Here is a 25,873-nt window from a genome sequence, read left to right on the forward strand (position 1 = left end):
GCTCACAGTCTAATATCCCCTGAAGGGGATCAGACGTGAACATTAAAAGGAACAGAATTGGGCTTCCCTGGTGGCGCCGTGGTTGAGAGTCCGCCTGCCGATGCAGGGGACACGGGTTCGTGCCTTGGTCCGGGAAGATCCCACATGCCGTGGAGCAGCTGGGCCCGTGAGCCATGGCCGTTGAGCCTGTGCGTCCGGAGCCTGTGCTCTGCAACGGGAGAGGCCACAACAGTGAGAGGCCCGCGTACCGCAAAAAAAAAAAAAAAAAAAAAAAAAAAGGAACAGGATTGTGATAGTTGGTAGGAACTGAGGGCTATGGAAACCCAGAGGATGAAGGCTGTGAAAGTGTTCCAAAGTGACTGCCTGGGAAAGTGACTGCCTGGGAAAGTGACTGCCTGGGAAAGTGTTCCAAAGGCGACAACTGAGCTGATTCTGAGAAGGAAACATTCAGCTGATAATCAAGTCAGATAGAGTTACTCCGAGCCAAAGGAGGGCAAGCCAAAGCCTGGGTTCAAGGGAAGGCTTGGGAGAGTCAAGAAACTGCAGTTAGTTTGGTTTGACTGGATCACCAGGGAGCAAAGGATGGAGAGAAAACAGATTCGCGTTATTCATCCATTTAATGATTCATTTGATAAATTGTTTAATGACATGCTCTGTGCCAAACATTGAGGATACAATAGTGATTTATATAGTCAAATCATTTGTCACACAAGGATCACAGTCTAATGAGAAATAGAGAAGAGTGTATCAAGAGTAAATAGAGTGTATTAGGTGCTGTGATAAAGTAAATCGGCTTCCCTGGTGTCTTATTTTAAAAAGGGCCGCGGCCACCCCACCCCACCCCACCCTGACCAGCGGCCATCAACATCGAGGCAGGACCCCCACCAGCAAAAAGGTTACAACTCACCGAAGGCTCCGGTGATGGTTAGAATCTTTGAGCAATTAAGTATTTTTTTTAATAAGCTTTATTTATTTATTTGTTTTTGGCTGCATTGTGTCTTCGTTGCTGAGTGCGGGCCTTCTCTAGTTGTGGTGAGCGACGGCTACTCTTCACTGTGGTGCGTGGGCTTCTCATTGCCGTGGCTTCTCTTGTTACGGAGCATGGGCTCTAGGCGTGTGGGCTCAGTAGTTGTGGCTCACGGGCTCTAGAGCGCAGTCTCAGTAGTTGTGGTGCACGGGCTTAGCTGCTCCACGGCATGTGAGATCTTCCCAGACCAGGGCTCGAACCTGTGTCCCCTGCATTGGCAGGCGGATTCTTAACCACTGCGCCACCAGAGAAGCCTGCAATTAAGTATTTTTAAATGAAGGTATGTACATTGTATTTTTAGACATAATGCTATTGCACACTTAATAGACTACAGTATAGTAAAAACATAACTTTCATATGCACTGGAAAACCAAAAAATTCATGTGACTTGCTTTATGGTGGTATTTGCTTTATGGTCGTGGCCTGAAACTGAACCCGCAATATCTCCAAGGTACATATAATTGAAAATATGCATTGAGAGATGGAGAGAGGTCAGTGCTAGACATATGGGTTTGGTGACCATTAGCACACATGTGGTAATTAAAAACATAAATGTACATTAGCTCAGAGTATCACTGTTCAGTTCTAAAATGGTGAGCTCTCCATGTTGCTTACCAAAGCAATTCCTAACTCCTCCAAACGGCATTCAGACAAAACAGTAATGGTTCAGCACTACGGACAGTGGCTGGGCTGCGTGCACTTCCCTGCCCCCTCCTCACCCCACCCCCAATATTTTACTTCTGTAAGATCAGGACTTCATTATCTTTCCCAGCCTAGCTTTCTCTCTTTACTTCCTACCACTGCCCTGGCCCATATTATATGCTTAAGTCATCTTGTTCAAGCTTTTGTTTCTATCAGATGACAACCTGAGGCCCAAAGAGAGGCTAAACAGTTTGCTTAAAACCACATTCCTGGTTGGTGGATATCCTAGATCTGTTCTCAGTACATCATCTCTTCTCTCATTTTATTTGTTCTTATATCTTTTTCCTCTGAATTCTGGAAGGTTTTTTGAGTTCGTCTTCAAATTCATTGATTTGATTTTTGGCATTTTCCTATTTTGCTCTTTGCTGCTTTCACTGCTTTTTAAAAATTTTTTTAAATTTCACTTTTACAGTCCTATTCTTATTTCTAAAGCAATGGCTCCTAATTTCAAATAGTTCCCATTTAAAATATGTATTATTTTTTAAAGTGACAGCTTTATTGAGATAAAATTCACATATCATAAAATTCACTCTTTTAAAGTGTACAGTCTGGTGGGCTTTAAGATATTCATAGAGTTGTGCAATCTTTCCCACTGTCTAATTTCAGAACATTTTCATCATTCCCCAAAGAAACCCTATTTACTTACTAAAAATCACTTCCTATTTCCCCTACCTGCCACCCAGCCCCTGGCAACCACTGATCTGCTGTTTTTATGGATTTGTCTATACTGGGACATTTTACATAAATAGAAGCATAAAATATGTGGTCTTTTGTGTCTAATTTTTTTCACTTAGCATGTTCTCAAGGCTCATCAATGTTGTGGCATGTATCAGTACTCCATTCTTTTTATTGCTGAATAATATTTCCGTGTGTGTGTATAATTTTATTTATCCATTCATCAGGTGATGGACATTTGTGTCATTTCCATTTTTTTGGCTATTATGAATAATGCTGGTCTGAACATTTCTGTTTAGGGTATTGTGCAAACATACATTTTTATTTCTCTTGGGTATATTTCATTTCTCTAGGAGTGGAATTTCTGGGTAATATGATAGCTCAATGTTCAACTTTTTGAGGTGCTGGCAAACTGTTTTCCAAGATGGCTGTACCATTTTACACTCCAACCAGCAATGTATGAGGATTCTACTTACTCCACATCCTCACCAATACTTTTTACTGTTTGTCTTTTCTATTACAGCCATCCCAACTGGGTGTGAAGTGGTATCTCATCATGGTTTCATTTTCCTAATAACTAATATTGTTGTGCAACTTTTCAGATACTTATTGACCATTTGTCTATCTTACCTGGAGAAATGTCTATTCAGATGATTTACATATTAATTATTTGTCTTTTTATTGTTGAGTTGTAAGAGTTCTGGATACAAGTTCCTTACCAGTTATATGGTTTGCTAATACTTTCTCACATTCCCTGGGTTGTCCCTTCACTTTCTCCAGGTTTCTTTTGAAGCACAAAGTTTTTACTTTTGATGAAGTCCGATTTATCTGTTTCTGTCTTTTTTTGTGTGCTTTTGGCATCAGATCTAAAAACCATTGCCTAATTCAAGGTCACAAATATTTGTGCCCATGGTTTAAGAATTTTATACTTTTAGCTTTTTTTAAAAAAATTAATTTATTTATTTATCTTTTGGCTGCATTGGGTCTTCTTTGCTGCGCGCAGGCTTTCTCTAGTTGTGGCGAGTGGGGGCTACTTCTAGTGGCAGAGCGTGGGCCCTAGGCACGCAGGCTTCAGTAGTTGTGGCACAAGAGCTTAGTTGCTCTGCGGCATGTGGGATCTTCCCAGACCAGGGCTCTCAAACCCGTGTCCCCTGCAATGGCAGGTGGATTCTTAACCACTGTGCCACTAGGGAAGTCCCTATACTTTTAGCTTTTACAATTAGGTCTATGATTTATTTTGTGCTAAATTTTGCATATAATGTGTATATGGTGTGATGTTCTTTTGCATCTTGTTGATAGCCCAGCATCTTTTCCTGGGTTTTAGAGTTTGCTAAAGTTTTTTGTTTGTTTTATTTGTATTATTAACTGTTCATGGATGGGGTCATTTACTTTTACACCTCTGGTTAATTGCCTCTTATAGATTAAAACTGATGCTTTTCATCTAGAAGATGGTTCTTTCTGCTTGTTCATTTTTATGACTGTGTTCATCTCCATGGATGAAGTTCACAAGTTTCAGAATTGTTTGAGGGTCCTATTCAAATATTAGGTGCAGACAATGGGAGAAGGGAAAAATTAAGATTTTTCACAGTTCTACATTAATAAGTTGGATTCCAGGTATCTGCTGGAGTAGGGAAAGAGTTACAGCAAGAGGGGGCAGGGTCAGAGACTACCACCGTGTCACAGAATTCTTGTTTTCTTACGGCTCACCTCAGTATATGAAGGGTAAGCTGGGATGTCCTGGGATATTGCTCTTCGTGGACTCTAGCATTTAGTGTTCTTCCTATAGATGTTGGTAGGATTGGTATTTGTCCCTCCCTAACTGCCCTATATCTCACATTTACCTCTAGACACAGGACACTTTAATAGCGAGCCCTTAAGGTTTATAGCAAGTGCCAATTCATATTTCCCCCCTTTTTATACCCCTTTGGATATTCAACAGTAGTTAAAACATGTAAACTTAGATCAGTGTCTTGCATCAGAGCCCTTCTTTCGGCTTCTGATTTGGCTCTGCTCATTACTGATTATTCTTGGCTTCCATCTACTGACCCACATTAGTTCAGCTTCCTACTCTCATCAACCTGAATGGTTATTTTCTGGTTTTTGCTGGTGTTTCCTATACTTGTCCTGCCCTAGCCACCAGCCCCCTGACCTTGGTGACTGATTTATTTCTTGACATTTTAGAGCAATAAACTACAATTAGAGACCAGATTGTGCTTCTGCCGGAGGTCCCGAGAATTTCCACATTGCCTCACCTTTCTTCATTCTTAGAGTGAACCCCAGTTACACCTGAGGTAACCAAGTCCTTGTAATGTATGTGTCTAACACACATAGGAGCTTCAGAAAGATTTTGAAGTACCTTATTCACCTTTATATTGCCAATGGCACTTAGCATCACATATGTACACAGTAGGTGCTCAACAAATATTTAAAAATTCACTTGAATAATTAATAGAATAACATGTCAATTTCTTAGTAAATAAAAAACTTCTCTAATTCTAACAGCTTGAAGATAGCTGTTTTTTATTCTATTTTATTTATTTATTTATTTTTGGCTGCGTTGGGTCTTCATTGCTGCATGTGGGCTTTCTCTAGTTGCGGTGAGCAGGGGCTACTCTTTGTTGCGGTGCGTGGGCCTCTCATTGCGGTGGCTTCTCTTGTTGCGGAGCATGGGCTCTAGGCACACGGGCTTCAGTAATTGTGGCATGGGCTCAGTAGTTGTGGCTCGTGGGCTCTAGAGTGCAGGCTCAGTAGTTGTGGCGCACGGGCTTAGTTGCTCCACGGCATGTGGGATCTTCATGGACCAGGTCTTGAACCCATACCCCCTGCGTTGGCAGGCAGATTCCCAACCACTGCACCACCAGGAAAGCCCCTGAAGATAGTTTTTCATCCTTACATTTATTTTGATGGTGGATTTGAAATGGTACAAATGGATATCAGTACTTTTTAAACAATAGCTTCCTAGAGATAGTTTAGAGAAATACCATAGTCTCAGTAAGTTTTAACAGTGAAAGAGTTGACAGATCAGTGGTATAATTATACTTTTATCTCCATTGTACTAATTGAAATTAGTACTTTTATTATTAATAGTAGTTTAAAAAATATATATATTCTCAATTCAGTTCCGAAAAGGATTTAAGGTAGTTGACATAAACATATACAATATAAAAATACCTAATGTAATAACAATAGTAAGTTATAAGGAAAACAAAGAGAGAGAAAATGGGTGTAGGAAAAAAAGATAAAACCAGGAGAGAGGTTAGTAAACAAAATGTATGCTGCAAGGTCACCTACATGTACTTGCTTGTGGAAAGCTACATATTTGGTTCTGACTTTTGCAAGCAGTATCAAGAGGGCTCACAACCAGTTACAGAACTAGTGTCCATAGATTCAAACAAATTGCTTGGGATAAATACAATTTCTCCAGTTACTGAAACCAGAAAGAAATTTCTCCATAAGGTTGTCACAAAGACGACACTGTAAGTTACAATGATCACCATCCTTACAGTCAACACAGCACCCTTTTGTAGAAGTCATTTCTCAATATAGGCTAGGAACACAGAGTTCCTTACACAGAAAGTTCAGTAGCCTAAATTTAAGTTGTGCAGTGTTTTTAGTGCCGACAGTAACCCTGCTGGTTGTCCTAATGAGGAGAACATTTCCATGGTCAAGTTGAAATGGCATGATGCCTCTAATGCAGCTCAATAGCCTTGAAGAAATTTTCAGATCAGTGGGCATATTGTTGGATAAAATACGCCAAAAAAGTCAAAAGAGCAAGAGGTCTATGGTATTAGTCAGATTTCTGCTGCAGTAGTGCTGCATAACAACCAGCCACAAATTTTAGAGGCTTAAAACAGCAGATGCTTGGGGGTTTTTTTGGTTTTTTTTGTTTTTTTAATATTTCACTTTCACATTTTTCCTTTTTTTTTGAATTTTATTTTATTTTTTTTTATACAGCAGGTTCTTATTAGTTACCCATTTTATACCTATTAGTGTATATATGTCAATCCCAATCTCCTGTTTTTCTTGCTCAAGGTTTGGTCAGCTCCACACCTCCTCGTTCTTGAGTCAGTGGCTAGCCAGTAGATTACAGAAGCAAAGAAGTGCTAAAGCCAAAGACAGGCATGTGTAAAGCCTCTGCTTGCATCACATCTGCTAACTTCAGTGGGCCAAAGCAAGTCACATGGTCAAGCCCAATATGGTCAGTGGGGAAATATATTCTGCCTACTCTGGTGGGAGGTGCTGCAGAGCGACTTGACAGATGCCATGTAATTCCACATCAGGGAGGGACAATCCAATTATCATCACCATAATTCTGTTTGCTACACCCCTTCACATTTCACTTCCCATTTCAGACCTCTAAGGATCATACAACATTGGATTAGTAAGGAAATTTAAAGGTTGTCTAGTATGATCCTTTTTGTTTTAAACATGAATTATCTGGGGCACAGAGAGACTACAAGACCTGCCTATAAGTCAGTTCAAAGCTCTGCTATGTGAAACTAAATGTACCGCTGACTTTCCTCTCTACATTCCACTTCCAAACCCCAGCTCTGCGTGGAATTAAATGAGTTTAGTTCATGAGATAAATCTAGGATTAAGGACCTAAACTTCAATCTCCAGAGATAAAAGCCTAGATTGGCTGCAGATGTAAAGAGTTTTGATAGTACACTGAAGGGAGACCTTATATTCTAGGTTCTGACTGTAAAAAATTGGTTTCTCATAGGGTTTTTCTAATGAAAATATTTACAGAGTCTGAGTTGTTATTTAAAAATAGGTAATGTTTCCAGAAGGAAATGTTTAGTTTCTTTCCCAGTTGCTTTCCATTGTCTCCATGTTTTATCTGACAAAGAATCAAATGTAAGTAAGGGCAAGGGGGAGGGGAGGTGGACTGAATGGAAGATTGCCAGAGATGTTGGAAAGCTATAAAACAGGTCATGTTCAAGCTGACTTTTGTTTTTAAGTTTCCCTAATGTCCTCCCTAAGGTAAATCACCAGTGGCTATGGGCTTGGCTTACTCCTCAAAAGCAGATCTGAGCTGGTAAGCACACTGAAATGCAGTGGAGTCGGGTTTGTTTTGAGAGAAGGGAACAGCTGTTCCTCCCGAGTCCTCAGCAGACGTGGAGCCTATCCATTACCTCAGTGTTCCTACATGCATTGCTTACAGCCCTTTCTGTGTTCTGTTTACTGTGCCAATTTTGTTGGTCAGTGTGACTGGATATTACTTTTTTTTTTAAAGAGATACTTAATAGTTAGTATAGTATTTGTTATTAATGTCCTGTCCAAGTTTGAAAGTTTCTTTAACATTTCATGGTTGTACTTCTAGTTTGCTTACTTCTGTGAATCGACACTTCTAACAAGAAACTTGACCCCTGTAGATGATATTATCTTGGAGGAATGTAGGGCTAGGCTAGAGAGTAGTTTTCCTGAGAATCAGTGATCTGACCACACATAAGAAACAAAGCCAGATAAGAAACAGCCATTCAACATAAAAAACAGAGTGATAATTTAGCTATACAACATTAAAAAAAGAGGCACAGGAAAAGATACAAAATATGTTTTAAAATAATTATTTCCTATCCTATTATTGTTCTGTTCCCTTTATTTTACTCTCGAACAGATGGTCCCCAAGTTTTCAAGTAGGATCCCATTTTTAAGATAAAAAAATTTCACAGAGCCCCACATAACAGTAAAATTGTTGTTTTAGTAGAATTTGATTGAGACGGTACATTAGGACAAAGCACATTGTTATGAATTCAGTAATGCTTTTAATTAAAATCATGCTTTATTGAACAAAAGAGCATCTACATTCATTTGAAGAATAGGCATACATATCAATGCAAGCCAACTTATTCAGGGTACAGATATAAGCATACTTCATGGAAGTATGTGGGTCTCCCTGTAATAATTATAAAGATTGGCAGATGTCCATGGCTCATAGTTTGGCATCTAAACTTTGTTCTCCATTTTTATGCCTGTCAGTTTTGGAAGCTGTCCTATTTAATGACATCATTGGTCTCCCGTCTACACAGGCACTGCATATTCTTACTAGTTGGATTAATCAGGACATAAGAAAATGAACTGAGCCTTGTCTTTCTAAAAGAAGACTGGAGTTGAGGACCGTTTTTTGTTTGTTTTTCGATCTACTATATGTTTCCTTGAGGAAATCAGTGTCTTTGAGATATTGATATATCTTTTACCTTTTGTAAAATTAAGGATGGGGGCTGGGGAGATACTTGCTCTGCCCAACTCAACAGATACTGTGAGGTTCAAATTAGATTATGTAGCACCTAATTACATAAACAATAAATGGTAGCTGGCCAGTCAGTATTTAAATAGAACCTTCCCATTTAGAACCTAATTCTTAGCTGTTGCAGTACTAGGAATGCATAGTTTATCCAGAGTTACATTGGCCTGGGTGACTGCCATGCTCCCCAGACTCAACAGTGGCTTGTGGACAGAAAGCAGAAGGTCTGCACAGTGGACTGGGCTGAGAGTGGTAACTTAGTTTTAAGATTTACCATGGCCTTTTCAGTGAATCATTTAATCTCTGGGCCTCAGTTCCTTATGAATAGAGAAATGGACCAAAATCTCAAAGGTGTTCACTTTTTGCAGTGGGGCTCTTTTCTTTTCCTAAATGAAATCTAATTGCATATTTCCCATGTATAAACCAGACACAAAACAACACACAATTTTCACATGCAGTTTAAAACTTTCACTGTTTGCCATTGAGGCCCTAGGAGTACATCTTGAAAACCACTGATTTAGTTCACATTTAAGATCCAGCTCTAAATGAAGATGCCCACTTATTAAAGTGAGAGATGTTCCTTCCCAAAGAATTGCTAGTGGTCATCTCCATGAGACCTCTAGCCCTGATGGTCATGTCCATTCAGGAAATCAAACCTTAGATCAGAATTTTTAGCATAAAATAAATCAAATCAAGTTCTCTATTTTTTTTTGGCCGGGCTGTGTGGCATGTGGGATTTTAGTTCCCTGACCAGGGATTGAACCCTGGGCCCTTGGCAGTGAAAGAGCTGAGTCCTAACCACTGGACCACTATGGAATTCGCCACAAGTTCTCTATTCTTGAGGAATAGTTCTGTCAAGCAGTGGTTGACCTAGCTTAATGCCCTTCTTCATGCTAATAATTTTTTTGTTTTCTCTAAAGAACTGGGCAGGGAAATCTAGAATGTCAGCACCATTCCCCATAGATCAGTGTTGGAAGAAACCTTACCCTTTAACTTGCCTTTTTATGTCTCCATGTAGATCTCCATACTCCTGACATGACTGTCCTCCTAACGTTCAAAATATGCATCGTAGACTCCAGGATGAGAACTTTTCAGGTCATCGTATGTTTGAACACACATGAGCCAGGCTCTGCCTTGTGCATTTCCTATGTTTGAGGGTTTGCTACCATTGGAGATAGAGTCATTTCTCTTTCCTCCAAGGAGTAATTCTTAGACATTTCGTTTATATATTGATCTGAAATACGACTCTCTATAGATTCAAACATCATCAAATGTGTAACTATTTGATGAATGAGTCATATTACAGCATGCTCTAGACTACAAGTTCCCCATAAGATTCTGAGCTACTGCAGGATATGTTTTTGTTTGCTCAGCGCCTAACAGGACCTGAGGTACTACTAAGGACACTCAATAAATCTTGAATGACTGACTAAATGAATTAAGTGAATTTGTGGCAACTCGTTAAGCAAGAAAAGACTGAATTACTTTATTATTTTCAAAAAGCAGCAATTACAAAGTTTATAACTCAGTTTGTCACTGAGCAAATCTAGTTTGTACCTTCAGACCCCAACAATGCCCCTGCATTGTCACAGCTTCAGAAAACTTGAGTTACTTTCTTTCTTTCTTTTTTTTTTTGGCTGCACCCCATGGCTTATGGGATCTTAGTTCCCTAACCAGGGATCGAACCTGCACCCTTGGCAGTGAAGCATGGAGTCCTAACTACTGGACTGCCAGGGAATTTCCCAGAAAACTTGAGTTTCTAAACCACACTGATGCCATTTTCAGGGTGCAGATGGAACTGTTATCCGGTATCTGCCCCCATTTCCAGCCACTGAAAGAACCGCAAGGAGCTAGAGCATGAGGCTGGCAGCTGATGAGGGAACCAAAGAGACTACCTGGGTTCTAATCCTGGCCTTTGTTTGCTATGTGACTTTGGGCAAGTTACTTACTATCTCTGTATCTATGACATGGATATTAGTTAATGTGAGGATTTAATGAGTTGATGCACCTAAAGCTCTTGGAACAGAGCCAGGCATGTTGTAAACATTCAGTAAGTACTGACTTTCATATATTCCTCCTGGTTTAGTGGAAGGAGCATAAGCTTTGAGTTAGTCAAGACAGGCTTTTAATTCATACTCTGGCCATTTTTCTTGTGTAATCATTTAATCTCACTAAACTTGTTTCATCTTGTGTAAAATGTGAATAATAACATAGTGGTGGGGGGAAAATGTTATTTAAAACTACAGCAGACAACAGCCTTCGGATTTCTAAGACTCTAAATTTAGGAAAACACCTTGATGAGCCTACTTTGTATATGAAGGTGGAAGCCCCAGGCAGAGAACTAAATTGCTTTGCCTGATAAAGTAAGAATTTTGAGCATTCCAGAATTTGAGATGAAAGCACCAACCCCAGGAAGGAGAGAAGTCCAGCAAAAGAGCCAAAAACCTGGGGCTCTATTTGGGGCAAGAGTCTTAATAGTCAACGTTGACTTGTTTCTTGGCACCGCAGTGGACCATTCCTTACCTTTTCACCAGAATATAAATAGATGTTTGTTGCACAAGCAATCATGTGTGGGTGATACTTTGGGAAGTGAAGAAATTGGGATGATGTGTTTGTGGTATTGGGGAAGGCAGTACAGGAGAAGGGAATGAAAACACAAGAGGGATGTAGAGGTGAGATGAAGAAATTTGGCCTGGGTAGGAAAATAGAATGTGAGGTCAGGAAGAGAAACCTGGAAAAGTGGGGAAACCCAGCAGATTTCTCACCAGTGTGAGACAGCAATCAAGTACTTTTATTTTACACTGATCTTAAAAGATTTAAAAAATGAAAAAAAAAAACCCCAAAAACCCAAGAGTCAGTTAAAGAAACTAAGTACCCTGGCATTTGTGCTACACACTCACCAGGATTCTTATGACAATTAGTGTTAATGGATGTAAACTCCTAGCACAAAGTAATCATGCTATAAATGATAACTATCATCCATTCAGCCTGTTAATTCATATATTATTCAGTGACTATTTATCAAACCCAAGGAAGCTGGGCAAAGAGCAGCTGGTATATGTTGAGGGCAGTGGAGCATACAGGTTCATTCATTTTACCTAATATCCCTCCTCCTGCCCCCCACTCCTCTACCCCTGGCCTCTGTCTTTCTGCACCCGAAAATACACTCCCTGAGCCTTCAGGAGGGCCAGGGCTGTGCCCCTCCGGGAGCATAGGCAGGCTTGTGTGATTAGAAAAGATTTTTCCTCTGTTATGTTCATGTAAGAGAATGCTTATACAATGAACGTTTAAAACTTATTTCATTAATCAACTCAGCTGAGGTAAGAGTGACAAGCAGGGTTTTAAAAACATGGAGTTATTTTACCTATGATCCATTTTCCAGTAGATGACTACCAAGATAGTTGGAACACAAGAGTAGGTAACGGCTTTGTTTTCCCAAGATGTAGTCATTGTGACTATTTTTAGATGAAAGATTTGAAGCCAGAAGCACAACTCCTAATTATGTTGCTGTGATTCTATAACCAGTTGTTTTGTGGAATTAATTCAACCATGACAACTTTAAAGTCACCATATTTTCCAAAAAAAACCCTGCAGATAAAAACTGAAAATAAAATATTCCATGACAAGAAGTGCTGTCTCCTACGATTATCTCACATCTTTCTACTTTTGAAGCTTGCACACCCTCCTCCCTTAGGCCCTTTCCTAGTTCTCAGCTCTTACCCTGCTCTACCATTATTGAACCCCCAGACAGCCCCTCCTTCAGGAAGCATTCCTAAAGACCCCAGCCTCATGAGCGCCCCTTCCTCTGAACTACTGCATTGATTGTGGATGGTCTACAACCTTCCTCAGAACTCCTCATTCTCTCCCTTGAATTTTAGTTCATTTTCAAATATATCTCATTATTTCCAAAGCTAGGTTTTTACTATGTGACAATTTTGCATTACAAAAACAATATGTCAGAGATCAATATTATCAAAAATTTGGAAGAGAGGAGCTTCCCTGGTGGCACAGTGGTTGAGAGTCCACCTGCCAATGCAGGGGACACAGGTTCGTGCCCCGGTCTGGGAAGATCCCACATGCTGCGGAGCACTTAAGCCCGTGCACCACAACTACTGAGGCTGCGCTGTAGAGCCCACGAGCCACAACTGCTGAGCCCGCATGCTGCAACTACTGAAGCCCACGCACCTGAAGCCCGCGTGCCTAGAGCCCATGCTCCGCAACAAGAGAAGCCACTGCAATGAGAAGCCCGAGCACCGCAACGAAGAGTAACTCCCCCTCACTGCAAAGAGAGAAAGCCCGAGTGCAGCAATGAAGACCCAACGCAGCCCAGAAATTAAAAAAAAAAAAAATTATTAAAAGAAAAAAAGAAAGAAAACCAGATTCAGATAACCCAAGAGGGGAGGGAGTTAATGAGGCAGTTACAGGCAACATGACAAAGCCCCCAGGGCATGGTAGACTGAGGGACCCTTAATGGCAACTAGAGGAGCAGAGAGCATCTCAAGACTCAGGAAAAGTGTGAGTTACGGACATGATCACGCAAAGGCTATTTACTGAACTAAATACTAAAGTATTTTGAAAAGATATAGATCCCGCCAACCTAAATACAGTGTTTGATTGGGTTTTATTCCAATATGGGAATAATCTGGCTCTTTTTTCTCCCAGAAACCACAGGGTTCAGGTAAGTGGCTGAAGTATGGGTTACTGGGAGTCTATAAAAACCATCACTTTATAAATGACAGTCTACCCCTCACCTGGCAATCTGACAATTCTCCCAGGTACTCACTGGAGCAATGCTCTGGGTCTGGCCTTTTGCCAGTATGTGAAAAGGGATTAAGGCACATGCGCTTCACTGTGGCTGTCACTGTAGGTCTCCTTCAGCAGAACTTCTCCAGGAGCCGGCCGTCACCTCAGCAGAAAGCCACCCTGCAGCCGAGAAAGTTCACCTCTTACTGGAGACTGTATTAGCAGGAGAATGCCCATACATACCAAAACATTCTAAGGGAATTCATTATAAGCCCCTAGATGAAAATACAACAAAAACTACAGTGCCTGGTATCGGCTTCCTGTGTAGCCGGTAGGTACTTACAGGGTGATAACTACCTCCGCCCTGGAAACACGGAGATATACACACTCATCTGCTAACTGAGTCTCATTTCCTCTAAGAAATGTTAAGCAATCTGTCCTAAGAGATGGTATGGAGGAAGATGAAAATTCCTTTAAAAAAATGATATGGTAAAACCCAAACTCAAACCCAGAGCAAAAGTTGCATTGCTCTTCTATGCTTCGATTTTTTAGAAACAGCTTCAGGCAACAGGCTCAGGAGCTGGGTGAATTCAGGGGCCATTTTAGGGCAAGCTGGGTGGGATTAGATGTTCCAGTCTGCACCATTCTCCTAAGCCTGCCGTGATCTGAAACTTAGCTCTTGGGCCTGGGCCAGAACCAGGCTGGCATTCAAGGGTAAGCAAAGAAGGCAGCAGCCTTCAGGCAACTGCTGTGCAGAATTCTCTGGATAATGCCTTTGGCTCTGTTCTCCCCAACGCTGGTCAAATGCTCCCAGTCCATCCCCTGCCTCCTTAGTGTCAGTACAAGTGCCTCCTGCTGAAATCATACACCTTTTTAAGACAATGAAAATAAATCCTACCGCTATCTCTATCTTTTGGTCTCAGTAGAAAACAGTTATCTTTCAGTGATTGTCACAGTGTAGATAACTTACCCAATTTTACTAAGGCTAAAGTTTGCTCATAACTTCATTAGGAGATTATCTGTAATGGAAGAAAAAAGTACCTAATTATTTAATATAAAGATTTATATAATATCCCAATTAGGAAAATGTCATATAAATTTATGTATATCATATATATATCTTTTGTAATTTATTTTGTCATCATTCATAATATATGTATGAGGAGTGTGAATTTAATTTTAGACACTTTATTCATTGTTAATTCATCTCAGACTCTCTGTGAGTACTTATGATAATGAATATTTGATGTTCAGGTGACTTTTCTGTGCTTTCATTTGCAATTTTGCAGTTCAGTAATTGGCGATTAAAGGTGCAGAGAACATTTTTAAAAAGTCGCAATCACTATAACAAAAGTACAAATTGGTTATTCTAGGTTTTTAAAAACTTTTAAGTCTCACTGCGTTGTAAGAAAAGTCTATAAGAAGTTATTCCTTCTGAATTCACTTTTAGGTAGTATGTTAAAATAGATGCCCCAAATATAACATTATAAGAAATTAGAAATGTTTAAGAAATATCTTGACTATGGCTCAAAGTAGAGAAAAAAGTAGACCAATTTTAATAAATTAATTTTAATTAAGTTAGTCTAGATATGTCCAAATATAAGGTGATCCCCATTTTTTTTTAAGACACATTTTCAAAAATGTGTCCCAAGTTTGGGACAACTTGACATGTTAAAATTTTGAGATATTAGTGAAATGGTTAAATGTCAACACAATATTGTTGCTTAACAATAACACAAGATAAGTTCCTTTTTTCCACTTTCACATTTAATATGTATTTTTAATCACTACAATGTAGTAATTATTGTAGTACATTTTATGTTTTAAATTTATCTTTTTAAAAAAAATAGATTCCCGATTTTATAGATTGAATTTACATCAAGCTAGATGACTTCTTCAATCAGTATGTTGTTGATCAAAATAAAGTAAGAGAGTGATTCATAATATTAGAGACTTGTAAGGACTGGAGCACAACGTGACTCTATCTTTTCTGAGAGATAATTTGGGTTAAAACCCCCAAACAACCCACACCGTATAGATATCTATGTATGTTTACAAAACAGAAAATTCAAAAGCTATAAAGGGTTATAGTGAAGTAAGCCAAACTTTCATACCTGTCCCTACTTTTTCCTGCTCTGCTTAGGTACTCAACAAATATTTACTAAATGAGTAAGTAATGAACATTTATATACTATCTTCTTTCGGTTTTTTAGTATGTATTATTTTTACAATCGGAAAAAAATAACAAAGATAAGAAATTAGTTCCCCCATAAATCCGGAATTTATAGCTAGACTTGTCTTTTATTTCTGAATATATTATAATACTTGTTAAAATTCCATTGAAATTTTAGCTAAAATGTCCACTCTTTAAATCAGCCCAGCTCACTCTAGGGATTGTTTTAGTGATATTAGCTCTATTTACCGTTCCAGAGATCCCTACACATTCTTCCATTGTGTAAGCAATACGGGGAAAGTTCTTTGGAATGAAAACTTACCCAAGTTAACAAAGCTATTGAATTGAATACTACCTACTACCTAGAAGTAATGAAGCTACTGTGAAAACTGTCTTAATGTTTTAAAATTATTTGAGTAGTGAAGTTGTAACAAGTTAATTACTCTTAATTAGCTAATTAAATCCTGTGGACCTCAATGAACTCAACAAGTTGTACAAGTTTGTAGTCTGCTTCTGGAAGCACTTTGGATAGCGGCAAACTTGTCTAACTGGGGCAGCAGCAGCCAGGACCACCCCAGGCAGGACTATTGAGGACTTTGTCCCGTGAGTTTCGTGTGTGCCCAAGTGGCATTCTGAGTCCACTCAAACCTGGTGTTTCTCTCAATCCTGCCTTCCTCTGCTGTTCAAAATGTAAGGTGCTTATTTATCTATACCATTGTCTGGTGTCAGTCCATGCTGCTCTGTGCTGCCTTTCTGGTAACTCAGCCTCGGCTGACAGTCCTCAGAAACATTTTCAGCATGCTCTAAGAACCCCCATTTTACTATTTACAACAAACAGATACAGAGATGAAAATCTAACTCTTTTATATCTTTATCTTCACGTATTGTTTCAGTTGGGTTCTCTGGGAAGCAGATGCTAAAATGGAGTTAGGAGTGTAAGAGGTTTATTGGAGGGTAACACCTGTGAAAGATAAAAGGGGCAGGAAATAGGATTGGAAAGGAAAGGCTCAGACCACAATGCATAACAGATGAGGTCTCAGTCAATCCAATGGGGAGCTAGAGGACAAAGACTGATGATTAGAAGGGTTCTGCACTGGAAAGACTGGCAGACCCCAGTATCTCTGCCCTGCTCAGCCATTGGCTGGGGCTCTCCAAGAAAAGAGAGGCCTCCAAAGCTAAGGCAGATCCCACAGGTGCTAACAGCTTGTGGACTGAATGTCCTTGTGGATAACATCAAGGTCTTTCTTGAAGGGAAATCAGAGAGAAGCAACTCCAATGCTACCTCATAGATTGAATTCCTCCACTGCCCCACCTCTGAAATCTGAAACTCCAACATGCTAACCATTCACCCTAATGCCCTATCTTTCCACCATTCGCTCCCTTACTCTCATTATATCTGCTGTTTGATTTCATGTGAAACTTCCACTCCCTTATTCCTTGAACCTTCTCTCAACATTTCACCCTTTCTTGACATCACTGCTTTCTCCAGATAGGCTAGACTCAGTTCCCCATCACTTCATTCATGCTCCAGCCAATATCCTTAAATTCTTTGCCCCTTTTCCCTAAGTGCCCACAATGCAAAATCGTGTTTATCCATCTGCCTTCTTTATTCCTATACTCAAAATGATGGCCGCAGCTAAAGAAAATCATACAATACCACAGATTAATGTCACATGGTTTCCAGTCTTAGCTGAAGCCTAAACACTACACAGAAATAGGTACTATAATTAGGTATTTCCTTCTCACATGGCACCGGAAGAAAAATCTTATAATATTTGTTTTGCAACATGTTAAAGAGCATGATAGGGAAAGCTCCTTAGATTAGATTTGAATTGTAGCTCTTTCCTGCTTATGTGGCCTTATTTAACTTCTAGGTCTTTTTTTCCCCAGTCTTTTTTTTTTTCTATACATTTAATTTTATTTATTTTTAGCTGTGTTGGGTCTTCGTTGCTGGGCACAGGCTTTCTCTAATTGTGGTGAGCAGGGGCTACTCTGTTGTGGTGCGTGGGCTTCTCATCGCGGAGGTTTCTCTTGTTGTGGCGTACGGGCTCTAGGTGCGCAGGCTTCAGTAGTTGTGGCGCGTGGGCTCAGTAGTTGTGGCTCGCGGGCTCTAGAGCGCAGGCTCAGTAGTTGTGGTACACGGACTTAGTTGCTCCGCCGCATGTGGGATCTTCCCGGACCAGGGATCGAACCTGTGTCCCCTGCATTGGCAGGTGGATTCTTATCCACTGCGTCACTGGGGAAGTCCCTCCTCAATCTTTAAAATGGAGCTAATATTAACAGTTGATGGCAGATTGTTTTCAGGATTACATAAAATATTTAATCAGGTTAGTGAAAATTCTCAAACCCTTGAGAGTATATACCCTCAGCTTTTTCCCCACTAACTGCTACCAACTGAACTCTATTGAAAACTCCTCTTTCCACTGAGTACATCCCAATCCAATTTCATAACATTCTGGACATTTTGTTATTAAAACAGTCCTCTTCTCCACTAGTGCAGGTTAGATAGGAAACTCTGTGTGTGTGTCTTTAGTGAAGGCATGATCAGCTTTCTTGAACTCCACACTTCCCTCCTTCCACATATCCATTTGGTGTTTGAAAAGGAAGACAGGTAGGGAAGAATTTGATTCTTTATAGTTTGTCAAGTTTGCTGTGTCCTTTCATTGTAAATGACCTTGAATCTTTTCTGAGGCTCAGTATGACCAGGTGGCGACCATAATAAGTTCCACTGACAAAGATGTCAGTCCTCAGCAGTTCCAGTAAACATTGATAGTCCCTGGAAGACTAAACTTTATCTTTTGGTTTAATTTCATCCTTCACAGCTTCACCGCCCACCCATAGGACTGCTCCATTATTCAGTGATCCATATCTTACCTACTTTCTCATTAGCCATTGCAACCCAGCTCTGGAGCCAAAGGTATAGGTGGGATTCATTTTCTGTATCTCCCAGGAATCAGGGACTTGAGATGAGGTTTCCTCACCCTTTTGGCCTGGCTACACCACCCAGCCACCTCTCCCTAATCTTCCTTCTTCTATTTGGTAGCATTGGGCAGAGACAGGAAACCCAGTAGCTAAGCAGACATCCATATGAGGAGTTCAGGGAATCACAGCCTAGAATGAAGGCTTCTATGAACTTGCCCTGAAAGAATTTGGTAAATATTTCTCATAAGTGTATCATTTCACCATAATCTCTGGACTAATTAGCAACCCCAAAGGGTGAGGAAATGATATCAATCAGTACTTTACACTATTCTGATATACCATTCTGATACAAAGCATCATCTATAACTAACCTAGATGTACCAATCAATGCTATTTTTCCTTGGTGAGTTATAATGGGACTCCATTTCTAGATTGTATGTCTGTGTCACCAATACAGGGTGCACATTGTTCTAAGCATGCTACAAATATTAACTCATTTAATGCCCACAAAAATCCTATGAAGTAATTACTATTGTAATCCACAAATTACAGATGAGGAAATTGAGGCACAGACAGGTTAAGTAACTTTTATCTCTTGTTTTCACCTTTGTATAGCTGAATGAATCTGCTAGGAATCCAATTAAGATTTTCAAACTTGTCAACTAGAGAAAGAATTTCTTAGTTTTCTTTTTTTATTATTTTAAGTGGTTATTTGAGAGTATGACAACCCATAATAAATTTGGTAACCTGTCGTTTTTGTGATCTGAAAGAGGTTATATACCATAGTCCTTGTTACACCAGAATTATCTGTTCCTTCAAATTTTTCAGACTTCATCCACAAATCTGTTTCTATCAAGTGGCAATTGTTCTTTGGGAACACTGTCAATTGTTACTGGTTGGCTTAATTTTTCTACATTTTGTTGGTTTTGATATTTTATATTTTTGTAAATATTAAACTCTCTTAAGGTTCCCTATATTATGCACAATACATTTTTCTAATTTTATTTTATTTTATTAATTATTTATTTGAATTTTATTTTATTCATTTTTTATACAGTAGGTTCTTATTATTATCTATTTTATACATATTAGTATATATATGTCAATCCCAATCTCCCAGTTCATCCCAGCCCCACCCCTGCTTCCCCCCCATGGTGTCCATACGTTTGTTCTCTACATCTGTGTCTCTATTTCTGCCTTGCAAACCAGTTCATCTGTACCATTTTTCTAGATTCCACATATATGCATTAATATATGATATTTGTTTTTCTCTTTCTGACTTACTTCACTCTCTATGACAGTCTCTAGGTGGGATTCATCTTCTGTATCTCCCAGGAATCAGGGACTTGAGATGAGGTATCCTCACCCTCCACCTCTCTACAAATGATCCAATTCTGTTCCTTTTTATGGCTGAGTAATATTCCACTGGGTATATATACCACATCTTCTTTATACATTTGTCTGTCGATGGGCATTTAGGTTGCTTCCATGATCTGGCTATTGTAAATAGTGCTGCAATGAACACTGGTGTCCCTTTTTTTTTTTGCGGTATGCGGGCCTATCACTGCTGTGGCTTCTCCCGTTGTGGAGCACAGGCTCCGGACGCCCAGGCTCAGCGGCCATGGCTCACGGGCCTAGCCACTCCGCAGCATGTGGGATCTTTCTGGACCGGGGCACGAACCCATGTCCCCTGCATTGGCAGGCGGACTCTCAACCACTGCACCACCAGGGAAGTCCTGTTGGAAGATTTTAAATCACAGTTTCAATTTCATTGCTTGTGATTGGTCTGTTCATATTTTCTATTTCTTCCTGGTTCAGTCTGGAAAGGTTATACCTTTCTAAGAATTTGTCCATTTATTCCAGGTTGTCCATTTTATTGTCATAGAGTTGCTTGTAGATGTCTCTTATAATGTTTTATAGTTCTGTGGTGTTCGTTGTAACTTCTCCTTTTTCATTTCTAATTCTATTGATTTGAGTCCTCTCCCTCTTTTTCTCGATGAGTCTGGCTAATGGTTTATCAATTTTGTTTATCTTCTCAAAGAACCAGCTTTTAGTTTTATTGATCTTTGCTATTGTTTCCTTTGTTTCTATTTCATTTATTTATGCTCTGATTTTTATGATTTCTTTCCCTCTGCTAACTTTGGGTTTTGTTTGTTCTTCTTTCTCTAGTTCCTTTAGGTGTATGGTTAGATAGTTTTTTTGAGATTTTTCTTGTTTCTTGAGGTAGGCTTGTATAGCTATAAACTTCCCTCTTAGAACTGCTTTTGCTGCATCCCATAGGTTTTGGATTGTCATATTTTCATTGTCATTTGTCTCTAAGTATTTTTTTATTTCCTCTTCGATTTCTTCAGTGACTTCTTGGCTTGTGGACGCTTCCTGATGGGAAGGACTGGTGGTAGGTAGAGCTGGGTGTTGCTCTGCTGGGCAGAGCTTGGTCAAACTTTAATCTGCTTGTCTGCTGATGGGTGGGTTCCCTCCTTGTTGGTTGTTTGGTCTGAGGCGACCCAGCACTGGAGCGTACAGGCTCTTTGGTGGGGCTAGTGGTGGCATGTGGGAGGGCTCACACCAAGGAGCACTTCCCAGAACTTCCACTGCCAGTGTCCTTGTCCCCACAGGAGCCACAGCCACCCCCTGCCTCTGCAGGAGACCCTCCAACACTAGAAGGTAAGTCTGGTTCAGTCTCCTATGGGGTCACTGCTTCTTCTCCCTGGGCCCTGATATGCACACTACTTTGCGTGTGCCCTCCAAGAGTGGAGTCTCTGTTTCACCCAGTCCTGTCGAAGTCCTGCAATCAAATCCCACTAAACTTCAAAGTCTGATTCTCTCGGAATTCCTCCTCCCGTTGCTGGACCCCCAGGTTGGGAAGCCTGACGTGGGGCTCAGAACCTTCACTCTAGTGGGTGGACATCTGTGGTATAGTTGTTCTACAGTTTGTGAGTCACCCACCCAATGGTTATGGGATTTGATTTTATTGTGATTGCACCTCTCCTACCATCTCACTGTGGCATCTCCTTTGTCTTTGGATGTGGGGTATCTTTTTTTGTTGAGTTCCAGTGTCTTCTAGTCAACGATTGTTCAGCAGTTAGTTGTGATTCCAGTGCTCTCACAAGAGGGAGGGAGCGCACGTCCTTGTACTCCATCATCTTGAACCAATCTCCTCTAATGTTAAAACATCACTTTTATCCATCGTTATATCACTCTTCAGTTCTCTGGTTGTCGTTTGCCCAATATGATAAATTTACATAAGAAAAATATATGTAAGAAGGTTCAACTTAATCAGTTCAGAGATTCATATCCAAAGAATTTAAGACTTATGAATGCAACATTTATTTTTCTTTTCAAATAATGTATATTTTTAATGCAGTATTTCAAATGAAGAATTTAATATGGTTTGATGTTAACTATGGTGTTTTTAGTACTATTTTCCTCTTTTAAAGCCCTCTCCCAAAACATTAAGTATGTAAATTTCACCTAAGCAACTATGTATATATATACATATATATATACACACACACATATTTACACAGACACAAGCATACACAATCACTGTTTTCATTACTTACTTGTATTGTCTCCAGTTATGAAAAATTACTGAAATATTGAAGTTCTGTAATAAATGTCTTAGCTTGTAAGATCCTCCTTATGGTCTTTACCTACTGTTACAATGAAACAAAAACATGCTGGTTTACAAAATTGGGCTTAGTAATGGTTAGGTAGTCCTGTCTCTCAGTCTTGTGCTATGACTGATTTTACTCATTCTGAGGACCATGGATACTGGGTGTGTCATGGATGTGGAGGGAAATCTCAGTTCAGTATACAGTTGACTCTTGAACAGTCGGGTTTGAACTGTGTGGGTTGACTTATATGCAGATTTTTTTCAGTAGTAAATACTGCAGTACTACAGGATCCCTGGTTGTTTGAATCCTCGGATGTCAAACTGTGGATACTGAAGAACCGGGGATTCGGAGTGACTATAAATTATACTCGAAAATGCCTACCACACAGAGGGTCGGCACCCCCTAACCCCTGTGTTGTTCAAGGATCAACTGTATATATATTCAGAATTCATATGATAAAAAAAAGGATGGTTATAGTTTACCTCATATACATAATATTCTTAGTATTTCAGTTATTTTAATTGCATTAGATCTCTATCCTCTCAAGTTTAATTAGTAGGAACACAAAACTTTTTATCTTTGGTGCCAACTTCCAAAATAGCAACATGTTTTTCTCTTTGCTTTTACTCTTATTTCAATAAGTATTGAAATATTTTACATAGTCTCAGCTTCACACATACTTTTTTGGTGTATATAGTGCCATGCCCTTCAGTTTGATAAAAACACGTAGAAAACATGAGTAAATGATTTTTTAAAAACACTGCTTAGAATTGAGTGGAAGTTGGCAGAGTTTTGGAATAACAATAAGTATATATTAAACTCACAAAGGATTGAGATATATCTGTAATAGTTCATACATTTCTTGGAACTGTGTAAAAAAAGTTTGGTATTTAATAAATGCTATACCTAATATGAGAGTATGGTAATGGTAAATATAAATCATGAAAAAAAAAGGATACTTTCATCTGGTTCTATAGCTTCTGATAATTCATTTTAGAATTTACTTTTTTAGGTTTCTTTTTGAACCTATACTATGCATGCATCATATTACATGAACTAATGTACATTTAGATCACAGAAAGGAACCAGTCACATTTTTTTTTCATGTTTCTGTCACTTTCTATCCTTAGAAACAGTTGACACTTGGCCAATTGCTCATGATTTGGAGAAATAAGTGGAACTCTACCCAGGGGACCCTAAATGTAAAACTGCAATCTGATAAATTACAAAACAGCTGTGGTAAGTGATAGGTTATACACCTAGATGTAATTTAACCTCTAAAAGTTTTAAGCAGTATTTCCCAATTACAGGGTGCTTAAATACAAGTATGAGGCCTTTGTTAGCAAACATCCAAAACAGGAAAAAGCATCACTGGACTCAAAGCCTGTTGAGGGTTAGGGACCTGCTTTCTGGTTTACCTTATTCATCGGCCATGCGCAGAGCTCGCCTCCTTCTACAGTGCCCGACCAATATTTATTAAATGCACTATTTTAGAACTAAATATTGGAAGGATTATAAATATTGCCCATGAGAAGTAAGATTTAAAAAGAGTTGCTGCACCCTTTTTTCCTTCTCAGGATACCTGCTCCTGCACTATGGGTTCAGGTGAAGGGTGGGAATTGACCAGGCAGAGGAGGAACGTGAAGGTTTAGGGTGTGAGGCAGTTACACTCCCATTACACACTTTCGTGCCATTTTCACTCCTTTCTGATTGCTTATCTGAAACATTGGGCTACTAGATTAAAATTTACAGCCCCTCCCTGAACCTTCTGGTACTGAGTACCTTGGGGCTTTTCTCCTGCTTTTTTCTGCGCAGGTCTCCGTGTCGTAGATATTTTGGTACCTGTTCTCTCCCCCCACCCCACACCCAGGCATTGAATCTGCGGGTTGAGGAAAATGACCACTTCTCTATCCTCCACAGTGATCTATAAACGATGCTTATGGAATGCATGATGACAACTTTAATCCCAATCCCAAATGAGACTGGGAGTCCCTCAGCCCCTCCCGAGGAAACCTCTATCATCACAAGCAGTCTTGAAGGGAGGGCAGGTCTTCCACGCCCTTTTCTGAGATATGCCCTGCAGGCCCTGAGGGATTACCCAAGGTTGGGGGGGGGGACCAAAAGACGAGGCCCGGGGCCAAGTTTCCTCCCTCTCCTCATCTCGCAGGGCGCGGGGATGGGGAAGGAGGGATGTAGCTGGTGTGTCCGAGCGACTATTCGCCACCTGCGGAGAAAAGAGGAATAAAGGTACCCACTGGGACCCGTCCGCAGCCCCGCCCGGCGCCGCGCACGCCTTTTGTAAGCGCCCGTGGCCCCGCCCCTCCCCGGCTCGGGTTCGGGTTCCCCCAGCGGAGGGGGGCGGAGAGAAGCCGCAGCTGCAACTTCGCCTGGAGCCTCTGAGGCTGGGCGCAGCCGGGGACCGAGTCGCCGACATCGCGGAGGCGCCGCTTCCCCGGCCCGGGCCTCAACCGAGCCGGCTCGACCATGGCAGCCGCCGCCGTGGCGAATCCGGCCCCTGCGCTCCCCGCCCGTCGCTGAGCGGCCGTTAACCAGCCCGCCCGCTGGTCCCCCCGCCGTTGCCGCAGCGGCCCAGGCTCCAGACAAGTTTCCGCCGCCGGAGGCGAAGGCAGGGAGGACGGACGTGAGGAGTCGGGCGCCCCCGGCCCACTCGGCGCTCCCTCCCGCGATGTGGGGGCGCTTCCTGGCCCCGGAGGCAGGCGGCCGGGACAGCCCCGGCGGAGCCCGCAGCTTCCCGGCGGGTAAGTAACGGGACAGGCCCCCGGCTGGGGTGGGGGTCGCGGCCGACCGCGGCGCCTCAGGACCCCGCCGCCGCTCCCCTCCCTCCTCAGGCCTGGCTTCCCCCTGGCCGCCCGCCCCCGACGCCGCTCGCCGGCCCGCCAGCCCGGCTTCCTCCCGGCTGCTGACGCCCGGCCCCGCGGGCTGACTTCTGGCGCCCCGCGTCCCCGGCCCTGTCCGCCCTGCATCGCGGCACACCGGCTCGGCGCGGCTCGGTGTCCGGGCCGCTCCTCCTCGGGCCGCAGCCCGGGCGCCCCAACTTACAGTTCGCTTGGGCCTCCTCGGGTTAGGCTTTGTTGTGCATCCTCCTCCCTTTTTCTCGTGGGGTGTGTGGCCGATGTGGGTAACGGGGCTCACGGAGCCCCGGGCGGGAAGGTCGCTGCGACCGTGCGGCGGCGGCGGCGCGACGCGGCGCGCGCCAGGGGGACCGGGATCTGCTGCAGCCGCGTCCGCACACCCTACTTTAGGGCGCGTTTTGGGGCGGAAGGAGGCTGGTGGTGATGCCTTGGCTGCAAGTGCCCGCCGAGGGGTCCAGCCCCTCACTAAGACCTGGTCACCGCCCAGCAGCCCTCTCTGGAGGACATGTCCTGCCAAAGCCAGTCGATCTTTGAGCAATAGGAGTGTTAATCCGTTTGCCTGTCCCTGGCCCTTTCAAGGAAAATTGGGGGTTTGCCGCGTTGGGTGTGTGAAGAGAGCTGTTTGTAACGCACAGCCATTTCATGCCTGCATCACTTAAAAGTTGTGTAGGAGCCGCCAAATTAGGATAAATCGTCCCCTAATTTGTGATATAAAAAATAAGGTTTGGGTTGCCTGTGACAAGTTATCTGACGTTGACGGTTCTTTCACGCACTTTAATCTTAATTGAATTTTGAACCCCCCATGAGAAGCTGCAAGTTATATGGACCATTTACCCAGAAAAAACCGCCATATGTACTTACACAAAAATTTTCCTACAACTTTAGGTGCTTCTAGGA

The 25,873-nt window shown here is 41.4% G+C and overlaps 1 protein-coding gene and 1 long non-coding RNA gene across 3 annotated transcripts in view; one reads left to right on the forward strand and one right to left on the reverse strand.

Annotated features, from left to right (window-relative positions):
- Positions 1-873: 873 nt before the first annotated feature.
- LOC132499977 (uncharacterized) lies at positions 874-25,344 on the reverse strand. Its single transcript, XR_009533951.1, has 6 exons — positions 25,164-25,344; positions 24,202-24,327; positions 22,050-22,142; positions 14,362-14,410; positions 13,432-13,571; positions 874-1,281 (listed from the first exon to the last, which is right to left on the reverse strand). It is a non-coding gene; the product is annotated as an uncharacterized LOC132499977 (long non-coding RNA).
- The window catches only part of CEP85L (centrosomal protein 85 like), a 151,267-nt gene continuing 149,862 nt past the window's right edge, over positions 24,469-25,873 (forward strand). Inside the window, exon 1 of one of the 2 annotated variants that reach the window (XM_060114704.1) lies at positions 24,469-24,862. In XM_060114704.1, coding sequence (XP_059970687.1) covers positions 24,790-24,862 — 73 coding nt within the window. In that variant the 5' untranslated portion in view covers positions 24,469-24,789. The remainder of the gene's footprint in view (positions 24,863-25,873) is intronic. The other variant, XM_060114705.1, reaches the window with a different exon arrangement.

This window comes from Mesoplodon densirostris, chromosome 12 (assembly GCF_025265405.1).
Source record: "Mesoplodon densirostris isolate mMesDen1 chromosome 12, mMesDen1 primary haplotype, whole genome shotgun sequence".
Taxonomy (NCBI): domain Eukaryota; kingdom Metazoa; phylum Chordata; class Mammalia; order Artiodactyla; family Ziphiidae; genus Mesoplodon; species Mesoplodon densirostris.